The sequence below is a fragment of the Nicotiana tabacum genome, chromosome 6 (genome assembly GCF_000715075.1).
Source record: "Nicotiana tabacum cultivar K326 chromosome 6, ASM71507v2, whole genome shotgun sequence".
Taxonomy (NCBI): domain Eukaryota; kingdom Viridiplantae; phylum Streptophyta; class Magnoliopsida; order Solanales; family Solanaceae; genus Nicotiana; species Nicotiana tabacum.
Window position 1 is genome coordinate 125,569,134 of NC_134085.1, and position 13,950 is coordinate 125,583,083.

At 37.0% G+C, this 13,950-nt stretch overlaps 1 protein-coding gene across 2 annotated transcripts; it reads right to left on the reverse strand.

Annotated features, from left to right (window-relative positions):
• Window positions 1–893: 893 nt before the first annotated feature.
• LOC107825904 (uncharacterized) lies at window positions 894–4,627 on the reverse strand. 2 transcript variants are annotated; one of them, XM_075255299.1, is made up of 5 exons: window positions 4,282–4,627; window positions 3,793–4,087; window positions 3,578–3,687; window positions 2,119–3,333; window positions 894–1,765 (listed from the first exon to the last, which is right to left on the reverse strand). In XM_075255299.1, exons 2-5 carry the CDS (start codon window positions 4,052–4,054, stop codon window positions 1,097–1,099), a joined length of 2,256 nt encoding a protein of 751 aa, XP_075111400.1. In that variant the 5' UTR covers window positions 4,055–4,087; window positions 4,282–4,627; the 3' UTR covers window positions 894–1,096. The 2 variants fall into 2 exon arrangements, with proteins under 2 accessions (XP_075111400.1, XP_075111399.1); XM_075255298.1 differs by having other exon boundaries at window positions 3,578–3,696; window positions 4,282–4,624.
• Between the last annotated feature and the right edge of the window lie 9,323 nt (window positions 4,628–13,950).

Here is a 13,950-nt window from a genome sequence, read left to right on the forward strand (position 1 = left end):
TTCTTTATCCTCAACTGCTTGCATCATACCCAATTTAGAGTTAATGCAAAAGTTATTCCTGAAAGAGAAATAGTAGAAAAATCAAAATTTGTGCTCAACTAGGGAAGAACAGTCTTCAATAGAGGGAAGCCTAATAAATATTCCAAAATTTTAAATGAAAAAAAGAGTTATAGCGATCCAACCCAAAATCAGAATTTTATATCTGAAACTCAAGGCGAGCAGCTCACGACTCCGACTCCGATTTTGGCACCCTCCCTTTCAAATACAAGCTAAACCCTATTCCGTCATTCTCCAAACCCTAAAAAACCTCAAGGCCTCCTCCTCCGCCTCCCGTTACAAAACCCTAACTCTCGCCAATGTTGGCCTCTCCACCACCTGTCGTGAAGTGACCGACCTCCCAACCTCCCAATCGACGAGATACAATACAATATAAGAGTCATTATTGGCGAAAATTCCGGTCAAAATTTCGGATCTAAAACCCATATGATAGTAGAAACATAAAATACAAAGACAATGGGGTAAGGATAAGGAAACGGGAAAAGCATGATCGAAATACAGGATTTTTATGTTTGAATTTTATTTTTATTTTTGATTTTGATTATTTTTAATCTACCATGTGACATGGCATCTACACATTGTTATTTTTTGACGTGGCAGCTAACGTGGAGGAGATTGTATTACACGCATTGATAGCCTCCTATCACAAGCGTTTATTATACACGGTTTGAAGGAGTATAAGTGTTCAATTGACACATAGAAGGACTGACATAACAAAGTGACACAAGTATAGGTGTTATTTAGGCCATTCTGCCAAGAAAATTAACCCGTCCAACTTTTAATTAAATCCAACCGACCCACTTTACTTATCCACCTCATCTGACCCCTCCAAAAAGCAACTAGTATACGTATCACTTTTACGACCCCATGTGTACCCCTCTAACCCCAAGTTTTGTTTGCCCTTTCCAAGGCACAAGCAGTCCAACCTTTGAGAAAGTTAATTGGTCCCATATCCTTAAACGAATGGCATCTCGTCACGTGAATCTCCCATGTGACCTTCGTCAGACCTTGTTCTCTTACCCCTTCTCATTTTTTTCCCTCACACCGTTACTTTGTACGCCGTTTCATGCATTAGTTCTTCTATAATGTCACGTTCAATTTCACTTACTATGCTTTCCACTTGTTCTTGAAATGGATCACTTGCTATTCCAAGCTCTGTTTTTTCCAAATCTTTGTCAATCAATGCATCAATATCTTCAAGAACTTGACAATTAGCTGAAGGGAAGCTTCGTATTCTCATGCACAACGTGTCAATCAATTCCTTCCCATTCATTCGACAACGTTGCATTGACTTGAAACTAAAATATGGTTTCAAGATATCAACTAGGAGCTCATCCACAAGTTGGAAAATTAACTTTCTGTTACATCTCAGGGTTAAAGTAGAATTCGGGGTGGTGAAAATGGAAGTGGTTATAGGGAGGTGAAAAAGTTCAAAGTGGTGAAAAATGGAGGGGTCAAGAGGGTGAGAATGAGAGTACCATTTGGCTAAGGACAGGGGAGTACTTTTGTCGATACCCGTACGTTTTAGTATTCTCTGAATGTACTGAAATTCGGCTCCATCACCGGAAATGGTAGCACCGTTACATGTGTCGCGGTTCATTTCTTGGAATTTCGTGGTGAGCTTATAATGCTTGTACCTATGGCTCGAACTACTAGATAACTGTGTGTTCCTTTTCGATGGATGAGTATCTGATTCTTGCTGCTGTGACTGTCATCACAAACCAAAAAAATAATGCACAAAATGTCATGAAAAAGATTTACTCATTTTTGAAAATTACAAGATTTAATTAATCCTACTAAGTTTGAAATTAAAACTAAAAAAACGTCCTGGTTTTATTTTTTGTGGCAGGGATGATAATATTTGAGTCAAACAATGTACTTTTCAATGTTAATTTAAACATAAAATCTACATATTTAAAAGGTAATTCAAAAATGTTACAATTAATCATAATTAATAATTTACTTAAAATATGAAAAAAATATTTGAAAAAATTGGGTTCATTGGGAAGAATACCTTTGACTTTCAAATAGTAAAAGTATAGTACAAAATATTTGTATTACCTGCTTAATGAGTAATTTGGTGGGTGGTGGAGAAGGGTCTTTCTTTAATGGCAAAATGGTGGGAACGCTGTTGTTAACAAGTTGATTTGACAATGAAGTTTTCTTGCACTTCTTGTCTTTATTAGTTGCTGCTGCTGAACGAACGAATGGCTCCTCTTTCTTGCTACGAATAGCATCACAAGCTTGCGGTGGCTTCTTAGGATGTGCACTACTGCGGCATTTGTCACCTTTGCCCTTTTGAATAGCATTCTGCTCTAAATGGCGCTTCTGTTTCACTTGCTCTTGTTGTGAACTTTGAGTCTTGGGCTTTGTGACTATTTTAGCTGGTAATGTGGTGGGGTTCTCTGGAAGTGGAGATAATGGTGAAAATCTAGGAGAATGAGAAGTTTGACTTTTTGCCGTCGATGAGTTGACTGGTTTACTACTCTTGGGCTCCAAGAATCTGAACCTAGGTGAGCAAGGAGTTGTTTGTTTACTTGGGCTAAAGTCATGATCATCTCCATGTAATTTGGCTAAAACCTTAGATGTTTGTTTCTTTGGTTTAAGCAAAACAACTTGATCATCATATTTAGCAGTAGCTAATTGGTCATCTTTCCTTCTGAAACTTGTGTTAGTAATGTCATGACCAACTTTTCTGCTAACACTTTCTTTGACTTGCTTCACAATTTGCCTAGCATAATACCCTGGACTTCTGTTGTAATTCTCAATATTTTCATAGCTGCTCATCCTCCTATTCCTGGCCATATTTCTGCTAGCAGTAGAATAAGCCGAATGTTCAAATACGTCACCCATGTTATTCTCTTTGTTGATTTGAAGTGATAACCTGTGATGATAATGATCCACATCTGACCTCCTGCTAGCTGAAGATATTCTTGGTGTCTCTGGAAGTGACAGAGTACCATTGTCACTACTTTCAAAGTTGCTCAATCTTCTGTTTTTACTGTTTGACTGGCCGCCGTGGCTCTGATTATTAACCACATTCTTGGACTTTGGTGGAGGATTATTACTATTGCAAGTGGAAAGTGAAATACGAGGGGAGTTATTTTCAGGGAGAAGATCAAGACCCATAAGTCTAGCTACTAGAGTTGGAGTCTTGGTCCCCGCTGGGGAAGTGCTGCTACATTCTGATGAAATATCATCTGTCCTTGTTCTTGAGGTTGACGTTGACACTCTTGATGATCTGGAATCACAGCTTGTTCTGATTTGAATTCCCACCTGAAATATTTTACGTAGACCAAAATTAATTCACAACAAAATAATTAAATGTTCAAACAGCATCATAATTATCACAACATTCAACTTTCAAAGAACATCAAACATTAACCCACCCACCCCACCCACCCCCACCCCAAAAAAAAAAACAACAAAAAAAAGTCTATCTTTAAGACTTTGGAAAATGAAATGCTTATTAAAATATTAATGTCAAGATAATGAAGGTAACGGTTACAATTATACTAACCGGGATATTCAAATTTTGGTCGTCTATTTTCATGGTTGATGAAGACAATGAACTTGACACAGATTTCCGTTCCACAACAGGCTCTTCTAAATCCAAGCTGTTTCTTGGTGCTTCAAGTCCTGCAGTTTTTTTAGTCAAACTCCCACATATAACCAAAAAGAAGGCTAGAGAAAGAACCCCATATATAAAGTTGGGGTGATTTGGTTAAAAGTTACCTTTGAGGAAAGAAGGTTTTTGTTCTTGTTGAAGGAAATCAGAAGAAGTTGAATGAGGTTTGAAAGAACGAGATTGCTGGTTCAAAGCTAACTGAAAATGAGGTAAATCAAAGATTTGGAAGCACATGCAACCAGCTGGAGGAGGAGCTTCTTCATTATTATTCAGTACTACTTCTTCTCCTCTTGATCCTCTTCTTCTATGGGTAGATCTATTACTAGTACCACTGCCACTGCTGCCCCAGTACAGCCACTCTTTGCCCATTTTGATAGTAGACTGATATTATTCTCTCTAAAGCTGGTTGCACAAGAAATATAAACAAGTTTTTCAAAAGTTAAAAAATGAAAACGACAGAAGTACTACGTACTGCTTTAGCTCAAGGAGTAGTCACTGCAGACCAAGAAGTGAGAGCTGAAAAGTAAGGGTAGTGCACTGCTTTGTACAATGGAAGCGCAAAATACGGATTCATGGAATGAGATGATTTCAGTTACCTTATGATTTTGCTGGAGAAAAAGTTTCATGAAACAGTGCTGATGATGTATGGCTTTATCTGTCTCTTTTTCTTTGTACTCTCTTTTTAATCTAACTAAGAGATAAAGGGGTTTAATTTTCAGTCACTCACTCCCAAGCAAGAAATAGCAGAGCAAAGACCAGAAAACCAACTTTTTCTCTTGGGAATAAAAATGGGAAGAAGAAATGCAGGAGATGAAAATATGAATAAGGCTCTAGCTCTATATAGGAGTATGTTTTTATTTTATATTTCAGGAGTAACGAGGCAATGTCCACTATTCTTACTCTTTGTGGGGTTTTAAAATACGAGGTGTGGTATATTGGGGATCTGCAATAAGTCCCTAGCTCCTTCCCTGTTTTTTTGAATCATGACGTGTAGTTTGTTTGTTTATTCCCTCCTCTCTTTTTGTTTCTCTTTTCTAACCGTGGTTAAACACCTCCACTTCCACTCTAGTTTTATTAAAGGATTTATGTTGTAAGTATATATTTGTAATATAAGAAATTTGGCTTTGTTATATAAATAGGTAGTGTACAGAACTTTTAATTGGAGTATATTATTAGTGAAATTTTACCTGTTATAGCAAGTTATCTTATCATATTTGTTATGAATAAGTTCATGTTATTGCGGGTAATTTAACCTCATGGTATAGAATTTTACAGTGTTAGTCAACCAAACTTAGATCAAATTCGTTTTACACTATTAATCCAATTTAATTGGATATAACAGGTTGCTCTTCCATTTTTTTAAATTTACCATATGAAGCTATGAAAGGACAACTTTATCTCATGGTGCAAGAAATTTATATATTGTTAGTGCAAAATTTAAGCTCTTTCTTTCTTTTCCTTTAATTTTTTTAAAAAAAATTACTTTGTCAATTTAGTTCTGTGAGTTTATATATAACTTGTTCAATAGAATGGCCTTTTGGTTTCTGTGATGTTTCTAACAATATGCTTTTTCCTTTTATCCTTCACTAATAATCGTCTTAAATATGGAGTAATACACTTTCAGTAAATATATGACCTCCAAAAAGTTAGATAAACTGAAAAAAGAGAATGGCCCACTCATCTCCACTTGGTGTTTACCCTTTAATGCTATATTCTACATTTTCGAAAAGTCAATTCCAAGAAACGGCCGGGTCCAAAAATTCTGGAACGTGACAATAAATATGATCTGAATATACGGACTACTTATTTAATTTTTTGAATAAGACGTTCAGCGAAGGCAATAAAATTCAAATTCATTCATAAATAAACACTTAACTTGTTAAAGTTAGTTTGCTCTGAGAGAGAGAGAGAGGAGATATTGTTAAGCGATTTCCTATAGGAAATGAGATTTTGAAACGGAGAGATTAGTGATTCGACTTTGTCTTTCCTCTTTGTTTGTTTTTCCCTTCACCTGTCATATAATCATTACTTATCAACTAAAATTAACTCCAACTTGTAAACTTTGCAATGAATAATCTGCTAAACAAATTATGTTAGAGCAATGTTCATAATAATTGTGTCAACAAACGAAGAGAAAACATAATTATCGGCGTGCAACAATATAATATGTTACATTGTATTTGGGAATTTACTTAAATCTGGTGTTTATTCTTTATAATGCAAGGCATTAATCTTTACGTTGGTGGATATAAATAATAAGGTACAGGCTCAACAAAATTTAACATTTTCACACGGAGCTTTTATATAAGTGGTAAAATTTCAGTAAACATCATATGTTGATCTCATAATATTGAATTCATAATGAGTTAAGTAATAAAAACATAATATAAAGAATGAATTCACCATATTTACATTCTGAAATTACGTCAACAATTATGTATACAAATATTATCCACAGTTAAGTGATAATCTAATTGCTACCGTTTGATTTGTTATGGACATGACACGATTATTATTTATTTTCACCACATTAATACTCCCACTGGGTGTTATAATGTCGTATACTGAATTTTATGAATATATTCAGCACCTGGCACGTTTGCATGTAAGATTCCCGACAATCACTAACCTATATAATGACAAAAGTGTCCCTGCGACTATCATGGGCCACGACCCAATACAATTTAGAAAAAATGACACTGTTTAGTCGCTGTAAAAATAATAATCGAAAATATATAAAATTTATATATATATATATATATATATATTGTATGTTATATGCAAAAATTATACAAATTTTATACACTTTTTTGGCTAACAAATATAAATAGTTTCTGGCGCGAGCTAAAAGTGATAATACCCCTAAAATCTACTCTCTTTTTTTAAAAAAAAAAATTTTACTTTCATTCGTTTGGGCGAAAGACACAAATTCAGTGACTGAAGTTTTGAGAAAATAACTCATATCAAAATTTTAAAGTATATTGGACAGAATTTTAAAGCACGTAAGAATTATGGTGATCGTTAAAATTTTATTATAAATCTTGATAGATTATCAGAATTTTTCAGACGATCGCCACAAAATTTTGGCAATGGATGAAAATTTTGTCCAACTTTCTTTGAAATTTTAGCACATGCAATTTTTCCAAAATAATTCTAAATGCAGTAATTTAAAAAAAAAGTCCATTCTGCGTAATTTATGAGCGGAAAACCTGTGATCTTCATCCTGGGCCTCATGGACTCCGAAAGGCCCACAAAAGTTTAGGGAGGGACCACAGCCACGCTTTTTAGGATTTCTTTTCTGCATAAAATAATTGGCTATCCGTTGATCATTTTTTACTGAAAATGTTTAAATATTTACTCTCTTTCCAAGAAGATAGTACTGTTATTATTTGGTGAGGCAAATACTCTCTTTTATTATCCCTTTAAAGTATTTTTAAATATTTATAATTACAGAAAGTTGTAATTGCTTAGGTTTGTAAACATGTAAATTTTATTTTAAAAATTTAACAGCTTATTTCACAAAATTTGTACCGCAAACAATACCATTTTTTGGGACGTAAGAAGTATAAAAATATTCCATACTCCATATATCCCTTATTTAGATAGCAATGCAACGCTGCCAACGCATGCTTACCAAATTCGTCGCAGGAGAACACATTTTCCTTGACAAATGTAGAGGCTTTGTGTGTGTGTGTGTTAAACTTTGATATTATCCTTTGATGAATAAGCTCTGTTACTCTTCGGATGTCATATGAGTACTTGTCCATTCAGTATGGAATCCACAATTTCTCTTGAGTTTTGTTGTATTATTATCTTTGAAGAACAACTCTAGCTATATATATGGTTTAAAATTTTGAAATCAGGATTATATTATGTTATCCTACTGTGTCATTTAGTTTTATGTTCAATAAAAAGGTCCATCACATATTTAATTTCTTCAATCTTTGTTTGACAAATTAGCGATTTAAAATACTTCTAGAAGACAAAAAAGAAAAAGAAAACTTGCTTATATTCGCTTTGGGAGCAAACACAATTACTATAAATATTATGCTCTACGTCGAGCGGATTAGGTTTTCCTAAAATGAAGAATATGTTTGTTATTACTATTAAGAGAAGGAGGGAAGGGGAACTTCAAACTTGCACACTCCCTTTGGGTGCAAATACAATATTAACCTGCTCAACCCCTAGTGGACTAGGTTTTCCTAAAATATAGATTCTATTGTAAAAAGAAAAAATCACTAGTATTAGGAGTATCAGAAAACAACGTCTTTTTCTCTAAAAACCACCTAGTCCCCTACTGGACTCTAGGCGAGAATATTATTAATTTCATCATACGTACATCTCACTTTTGTATGATCTAGTGAAATAACGATTAGCAGATTCAAATTGGATTTGAGCTCAAAAAAAAAAAAAAAAAAAGGAGAGAGAGAGTTCCAAATTGTATACGATCAAAATCAGGATGCCCCCTTTTTGTTTGATTGACCAAGGCTGGAACGTGGTAGATCAAGTTTGGACCTCGATTTTTATCTATGGCGCAGGGTTAAGTTATCGAGACCCTGGGACCGATTAAGTTCGAGGTCGATCAAGATCGAGATCAAATAAGATGGAGATCGAAGCTATGTTGAGTAACGAAAACTGAGATATCCGGGATCGGCTAAAGATCGTGGCAAGAATCCGGGCACAAATCAAGTCAAGACCGGTTGTTCAGCCAATCATGAGATTTTCTTCCGTAATTAGAGTTATACCATAATTAGGATTCCTCTACTATATAAAAAGGAGTTCCAATCATTTGTGGAACACTTACATTCTTGATATCAAAGCAATATACCACAATTTCTTTACCTTACATTCATGAATATAAAAGCAATATAATATTATTCTTCTGCTCATCAACTTACTGCTCTTTAACTATTCTTACTCTACCAAGCTCGAGGGCATTGACCAAACGCTGGTTTGCTTTGTATTATTGTCAATTTGCATCATTTATCATTACGTTTATCAATTGGTATTAGGCGAAATCACATATTCTTAAAACCACATTATAAGTTTAATTGTTATGCGAATTTTAGAGTAAACAGTTTGGCATCCACTGTGGGACTAAGGATAATAGTGATTGCCTGGTATTAATTCTCATAACACACACTATTGTACACTTATTCTTGTGAGTGTTTTTGATTTCAGGATCAACATGTCAAACTCACAAGCAGTATCCACTCACACCGACAACGGCCTCGGTTTCGATGGAGAAAATGACAATGTAGCCACCCCAAGGATCGAAGTGCCTCAGGTTGGCCTCGAGGGAGTACCAATTGCAGATCCTGTCGATGTCAGTTCACATGTCGCCCTAAATGCAAATCTGAGCATTGATCCCCAAGGTAGTGTACGCAAGGAAGTTTGATCAGGTGGTCGAGGTACGCAGGGCGGAGAAGATGGTGGAGTCATCCTCTAATTTATATTTAAAATGCTACAGGCTCAGCAAGCCGCTATTGCACAACTACATAATCAGCATCGAGCACCAAGTGGGATCAAACCAGAACCCGAACCAAAAGTTGTTCGTAGGACCGAACCTATGCTAGAGAGATTGAACGCCAATGTCTCGGGGTCTGACCCTGCTATTATGAAAATGCTTGAGGAGCTCACTAAACGGATTGAATCAGGAGAAACGAAAATCGAGTTGAATGATAAAAAGGTAGAAACATACAACTCCCGCGTTGATCAAATACCGGGGGCACCACGGATTCTAAAGGGTTTGGATTCGAAGAAGTTTATGCAGAAGACTTTTCCTCCAAGTGCGGCTCCGAAGCCCATCCCAAAGAATTCCGCATGCCAGAAATACCCAAATAGAATGGGACCATTGACTCTTATGAGCATGTTGCTTCTTATACGTACGCCATTAAGGGAAATGACTTGGAAGATAACGAGATTGAATCTGTGTTGCTGAAGAAATTCGGAGAAACTCTATCAAAGGGTGCCATGGTATGGTACTATAATTTACCACCTAATTCTATTAACTCATTTGTTATGCTTGCAGATTCCTTTGTAAAGGCACACGCTAGAGCCATTAAGGTTGCAACTAGAAAGTTGGACATATTCAAGGTAAGGCAAAAAGACAACGAGATGCTTAGGGAATTCGTATCTCGATTTCAAATGGAACGGATGGATCTGCCACCGGTCACCGACGATTGGGTTGTACAAGCCTTCACTCAAGGTCTCAACGAACAGAGTTCCATAGCTTCACAACAGTTGAAGTGAAGTTTGATCGAGTACCCACTATCACTTGGGCCGACGTACATAATCCATACCAATCGAAAATCAGGGCCGAGGATGATCAACTGAGGACCTTTTCTGGGCCTGTTTATCCTAACAGGCCCATAGATAGGAACAAAAGGGACATCGATCGAGAGCTAAGGTTGAATAGAGATCGATATCAACCATACAACAGAGACCGTAGAAGCAGCAGGGTCTGGGCGAAGCTTCACACGAAATGAGAGGAGAAGTGATCGAGGTCAAAATTCATGGGGACTTGATATTGAGGGAGATCACGTTAAATATCCAAAATCCGAATGAAGGTACGACCCCAGTCAAATTATTTCTATTTTTTTGAATAACACTTGTAGGTTATCGACAAGGATCGGCACAAAGCCTTGGATTTTAAAGCACGCGTCACACTCTTTTTTTTCTTAGACTGGTTTTTGTCCTAAATGAGTTTTTCCGGCGAGGTTTTTAATGAGAAAATCATTGTTCGTGCTAACTTAGAGCAATTCAATAATATCCGAGGTTCCCTACAATAAGCCTCGAGTAATGAGGGGCATTACTCTCGAATGTCTACTTTGTTACAAGGAAATTACTTCATGACAGCGGGATCTCGATAGGAAAATATTGTAAGGGTCAAACGGTCAGATGAACCGTGCCCATATAAGATACTCGAGACCTAACATCAAACATGCACGCATGTATAATCATCTATTGAGAGAAGTATTTTTCCTTGCCGATATCTCGTGCCTTTAGAAAAATTTCCTACTTCATACTTTTGATCTATTGTGTAAATAGGCTTAAGGACCGATCATGACGGAAGTTCGAACAACTACGCTTGAGGACTGTCGTCCGAAAAACAAATTTAATCAAATTACTAAAATTTCGAGACCATAAGACCTTAAAGGAGACCCTTAATTTTCCAGGCCACGGCCACCCCACTCGGGGACTGACACTTCAGGCAAGCTAGAAGTGAAACGAAAAATAAGCCCAAAGGGCAGGTTCCGAACTAAAGAGGCTACAACCAAATTAATGCGGATCGGAGACGTCCGAAATCCGTAACAAATATAAAAGCCCAAGGGCTATCTTAACCCGAGTTCGAGCAAACTCTCACTCAAGGACTATCTATAAAGCCTAAGGGATAATTTTACTTCGAGTTTGAGCAAGTATTCACTCGATCATAAAAGCCCAAGGGCTAGCTTAACCCGGGTTCGAGCAAACTCTCACTCGGGGACTATCTATAAAGCCTAAGGGCTAGTTTTATTTCGAGTTCGAGCAAATCTTCACTCGACTATAAAGCCTAAGGGATAACTTCACTTAGAGTTCAAGCAAATCCTCACTCGATCATAAAAGCCCAAGGGCTATCTTAACGAGAGTTCAAGCAAACTCTCACTCGGGGACTATCTATAAAGCATAAGGGCTAACTTTACTTCAAGTTCGAGCAAATCCTCACTCGACTATAAAGCTTAAGGGATAACTTCACTTCGAGTTCGAGCAAGTCCTTACTCGATCATAAAAGCCCAAGGGTTATCTTAACCCAAGTTCGAGCAAACTCTCACTCGGGGACTATCTATAAACCTTAAGGGCTAATTTTACTTCGAGTTCGAACAAAAACTCACTCGACTATAAAGCCTAAGGGCTAACTTCACTTCGAGTTCGAGCAAGTCCTCACTCGATCATAAAAGCCCAAGGGCTATCTTAACCCGAGTTCAAGCAAACTCTCACTCGGGGACTATCTATAAAGCCTAAGGGCTAACTTTACTTCGAGTTCGAGCGAATCCTCACTCGACTGTTAAGCCTAAAAGCTACTCAAACTCTAGTTCAAATGGTAATTCGGGGTCCACCAATCTTGGTCGAAAGATCAAAGCCCCGAGCATGGGTTTTTTTAAAGGCCCCCCTCCGAGACTGACACTTGGCGCACTCGGCAACCTCTTTTGCCCGAACCTGAGCGGTTTTCTTTTGTAGAAGTTTTAGATATTTTGGCCATTTTGTTTTTGTGAGCAAGGAAGTATAGAGATTGGGATATTTGGTGCTTTGAGAAGAACAAGCAAAGGAACTTAGACTCAATTCGTTTATTGTTATTACACTACAAAAAACGAGGGGACTATTTGTATACGGTCAAAATCGGGATGCCCCTTTTTGTTCGACTGACCAAGGCTGGAACGTGGTAGATCAAGTTTGAACCTTGATTTTTATCTATGGCGCGGGGTCAAGTTATTGAGACCCTGGGACCGATTAATTTTGGGGACGACCAAGATCGAGATTAAATAAGATGGAGATCGAAGCTAAGTTGAGTAATAGAAAACCGAGATATCCGGGATCGTCCAAGGATCGTGGAAAGAATCTCGGCACGAATCAAGTCAAGACCGGTTGTTCAGCCAATCATGGGATTTTCTTTCGTAATTAGAGTTATACCATAATTAGGATTCCTCTACTATATAAAGAGGAGTTCCAATCATTTGTAGAACACTTACATTCTGGACATCAAAGCAATATAACACTATTTCTTTACCTTACATTCATGAATATAAAAGCAATATAATATTTCTTTCTTCTGCTGATTAACTTACTGCTCTTTAACTATTCTTCCTTTACCAAGCTCGAGGGCATTGACCAAACACTGGTTTGCTTTGTATTATTGTCAATTTACATCATTTATCATTACGTTTATCAATTGGTATTAGACTAAATCACAAATACTTAAAACCACATTATAAGTTTAATTGTTATCCGAATTTTAGCGTAAACACAAATATATTTTTTTCCGACTAAAATCTTGATCAAATGACCTGCTGCCAAAAAAAAGACATAATTCTTAAGTTTAGCTAAATTAGGATTAGGATAATTTATAAATAATTCTTTTTTGTGATATGAAGCGAAATAGAATATAAACTTTTCATGTGAATATTTTAGAAGGAAGTGGCAAATCATATTCTAATAATGTGTGCTTCTTTTGTACTCCCTTCATACTAAGACTTTTTAACAAAATCCTAATCTAGTCCTTATATCTCCCAACTTAACATTGTAAATTTTGGTCTTATAGTGACATACAACTATGACAATCCTATGACAAAGGCACAATTTCAAACACAAATGTGATGACCCGCCATGTCATCATGCCACATAGGCTCCATTTGGCATATATTAATGCCATGTGGAAGCCTACATAAGAAGAAAGCTGGCATTTGTGAGAAGATTCTAGAGAGATATGGACCATTTCTTAGAAAGAACCTAGATCCTTATGGATTTGCTAGGAAAGTCCTTGGAATCTTCTAGGCTTGTAGAGAATTCTAGAAAAAGCCCTTATCTTGTAAATATCAAGGACTTGTGTAATAATTAATATTTACACACTAGCCCCTAGGAGACTAGTATATAAAGGGGGTCATTCATTTGTAATTCATCAAGCAAACAATTCAAGTTCTCTCTAATACAAAGCTTTCTTTAACAATTCTCTTGTGTTCTTTCTTCCATTCTCTTAGCGATCTTGAGTGTAGTAAGGATGGCTTGATATAGCAAGAACGTGAGCAAGTTGTGCAAGATCGTAAGCGAGTTGTCAAGTGCCGCACGTGTACTTAGTTAACAACTACGGACGTGACAACGTGGTATCAGAGCGAAGGTTTCAACTAAGGGAATGGCGAACGACGAAGAAATTAACGCTGCCAACACCCAAGCCAACGTCATCCAGGATGCTGCTGGTAAGAGCGGCTGTAGCAAAAAGAGGAATGTCACCAACAAGAGCCAGGAGGTGCCACCTGAGGTTATGTCAAATTAAGGGCTTACATCCCAAGAACCATCTGCCACTGAGGCGAGCGAGAATGAAGTGGAGGTCCTTCCAAAGGACGTTTCGCTTGGTAAAGAGTGGGTGATGAAGATGAATGCGATGATGGATGCCGTGGAGATCTTTGGCCAACGCTTGGGGAAGGTGGAAGGCACCCTTAACGTTTTTGAGGGGCATACTCTTAAAGATTTTGAGAGTATCCGAAATGACTTGGAGGGGCGTACACAGACTGAGA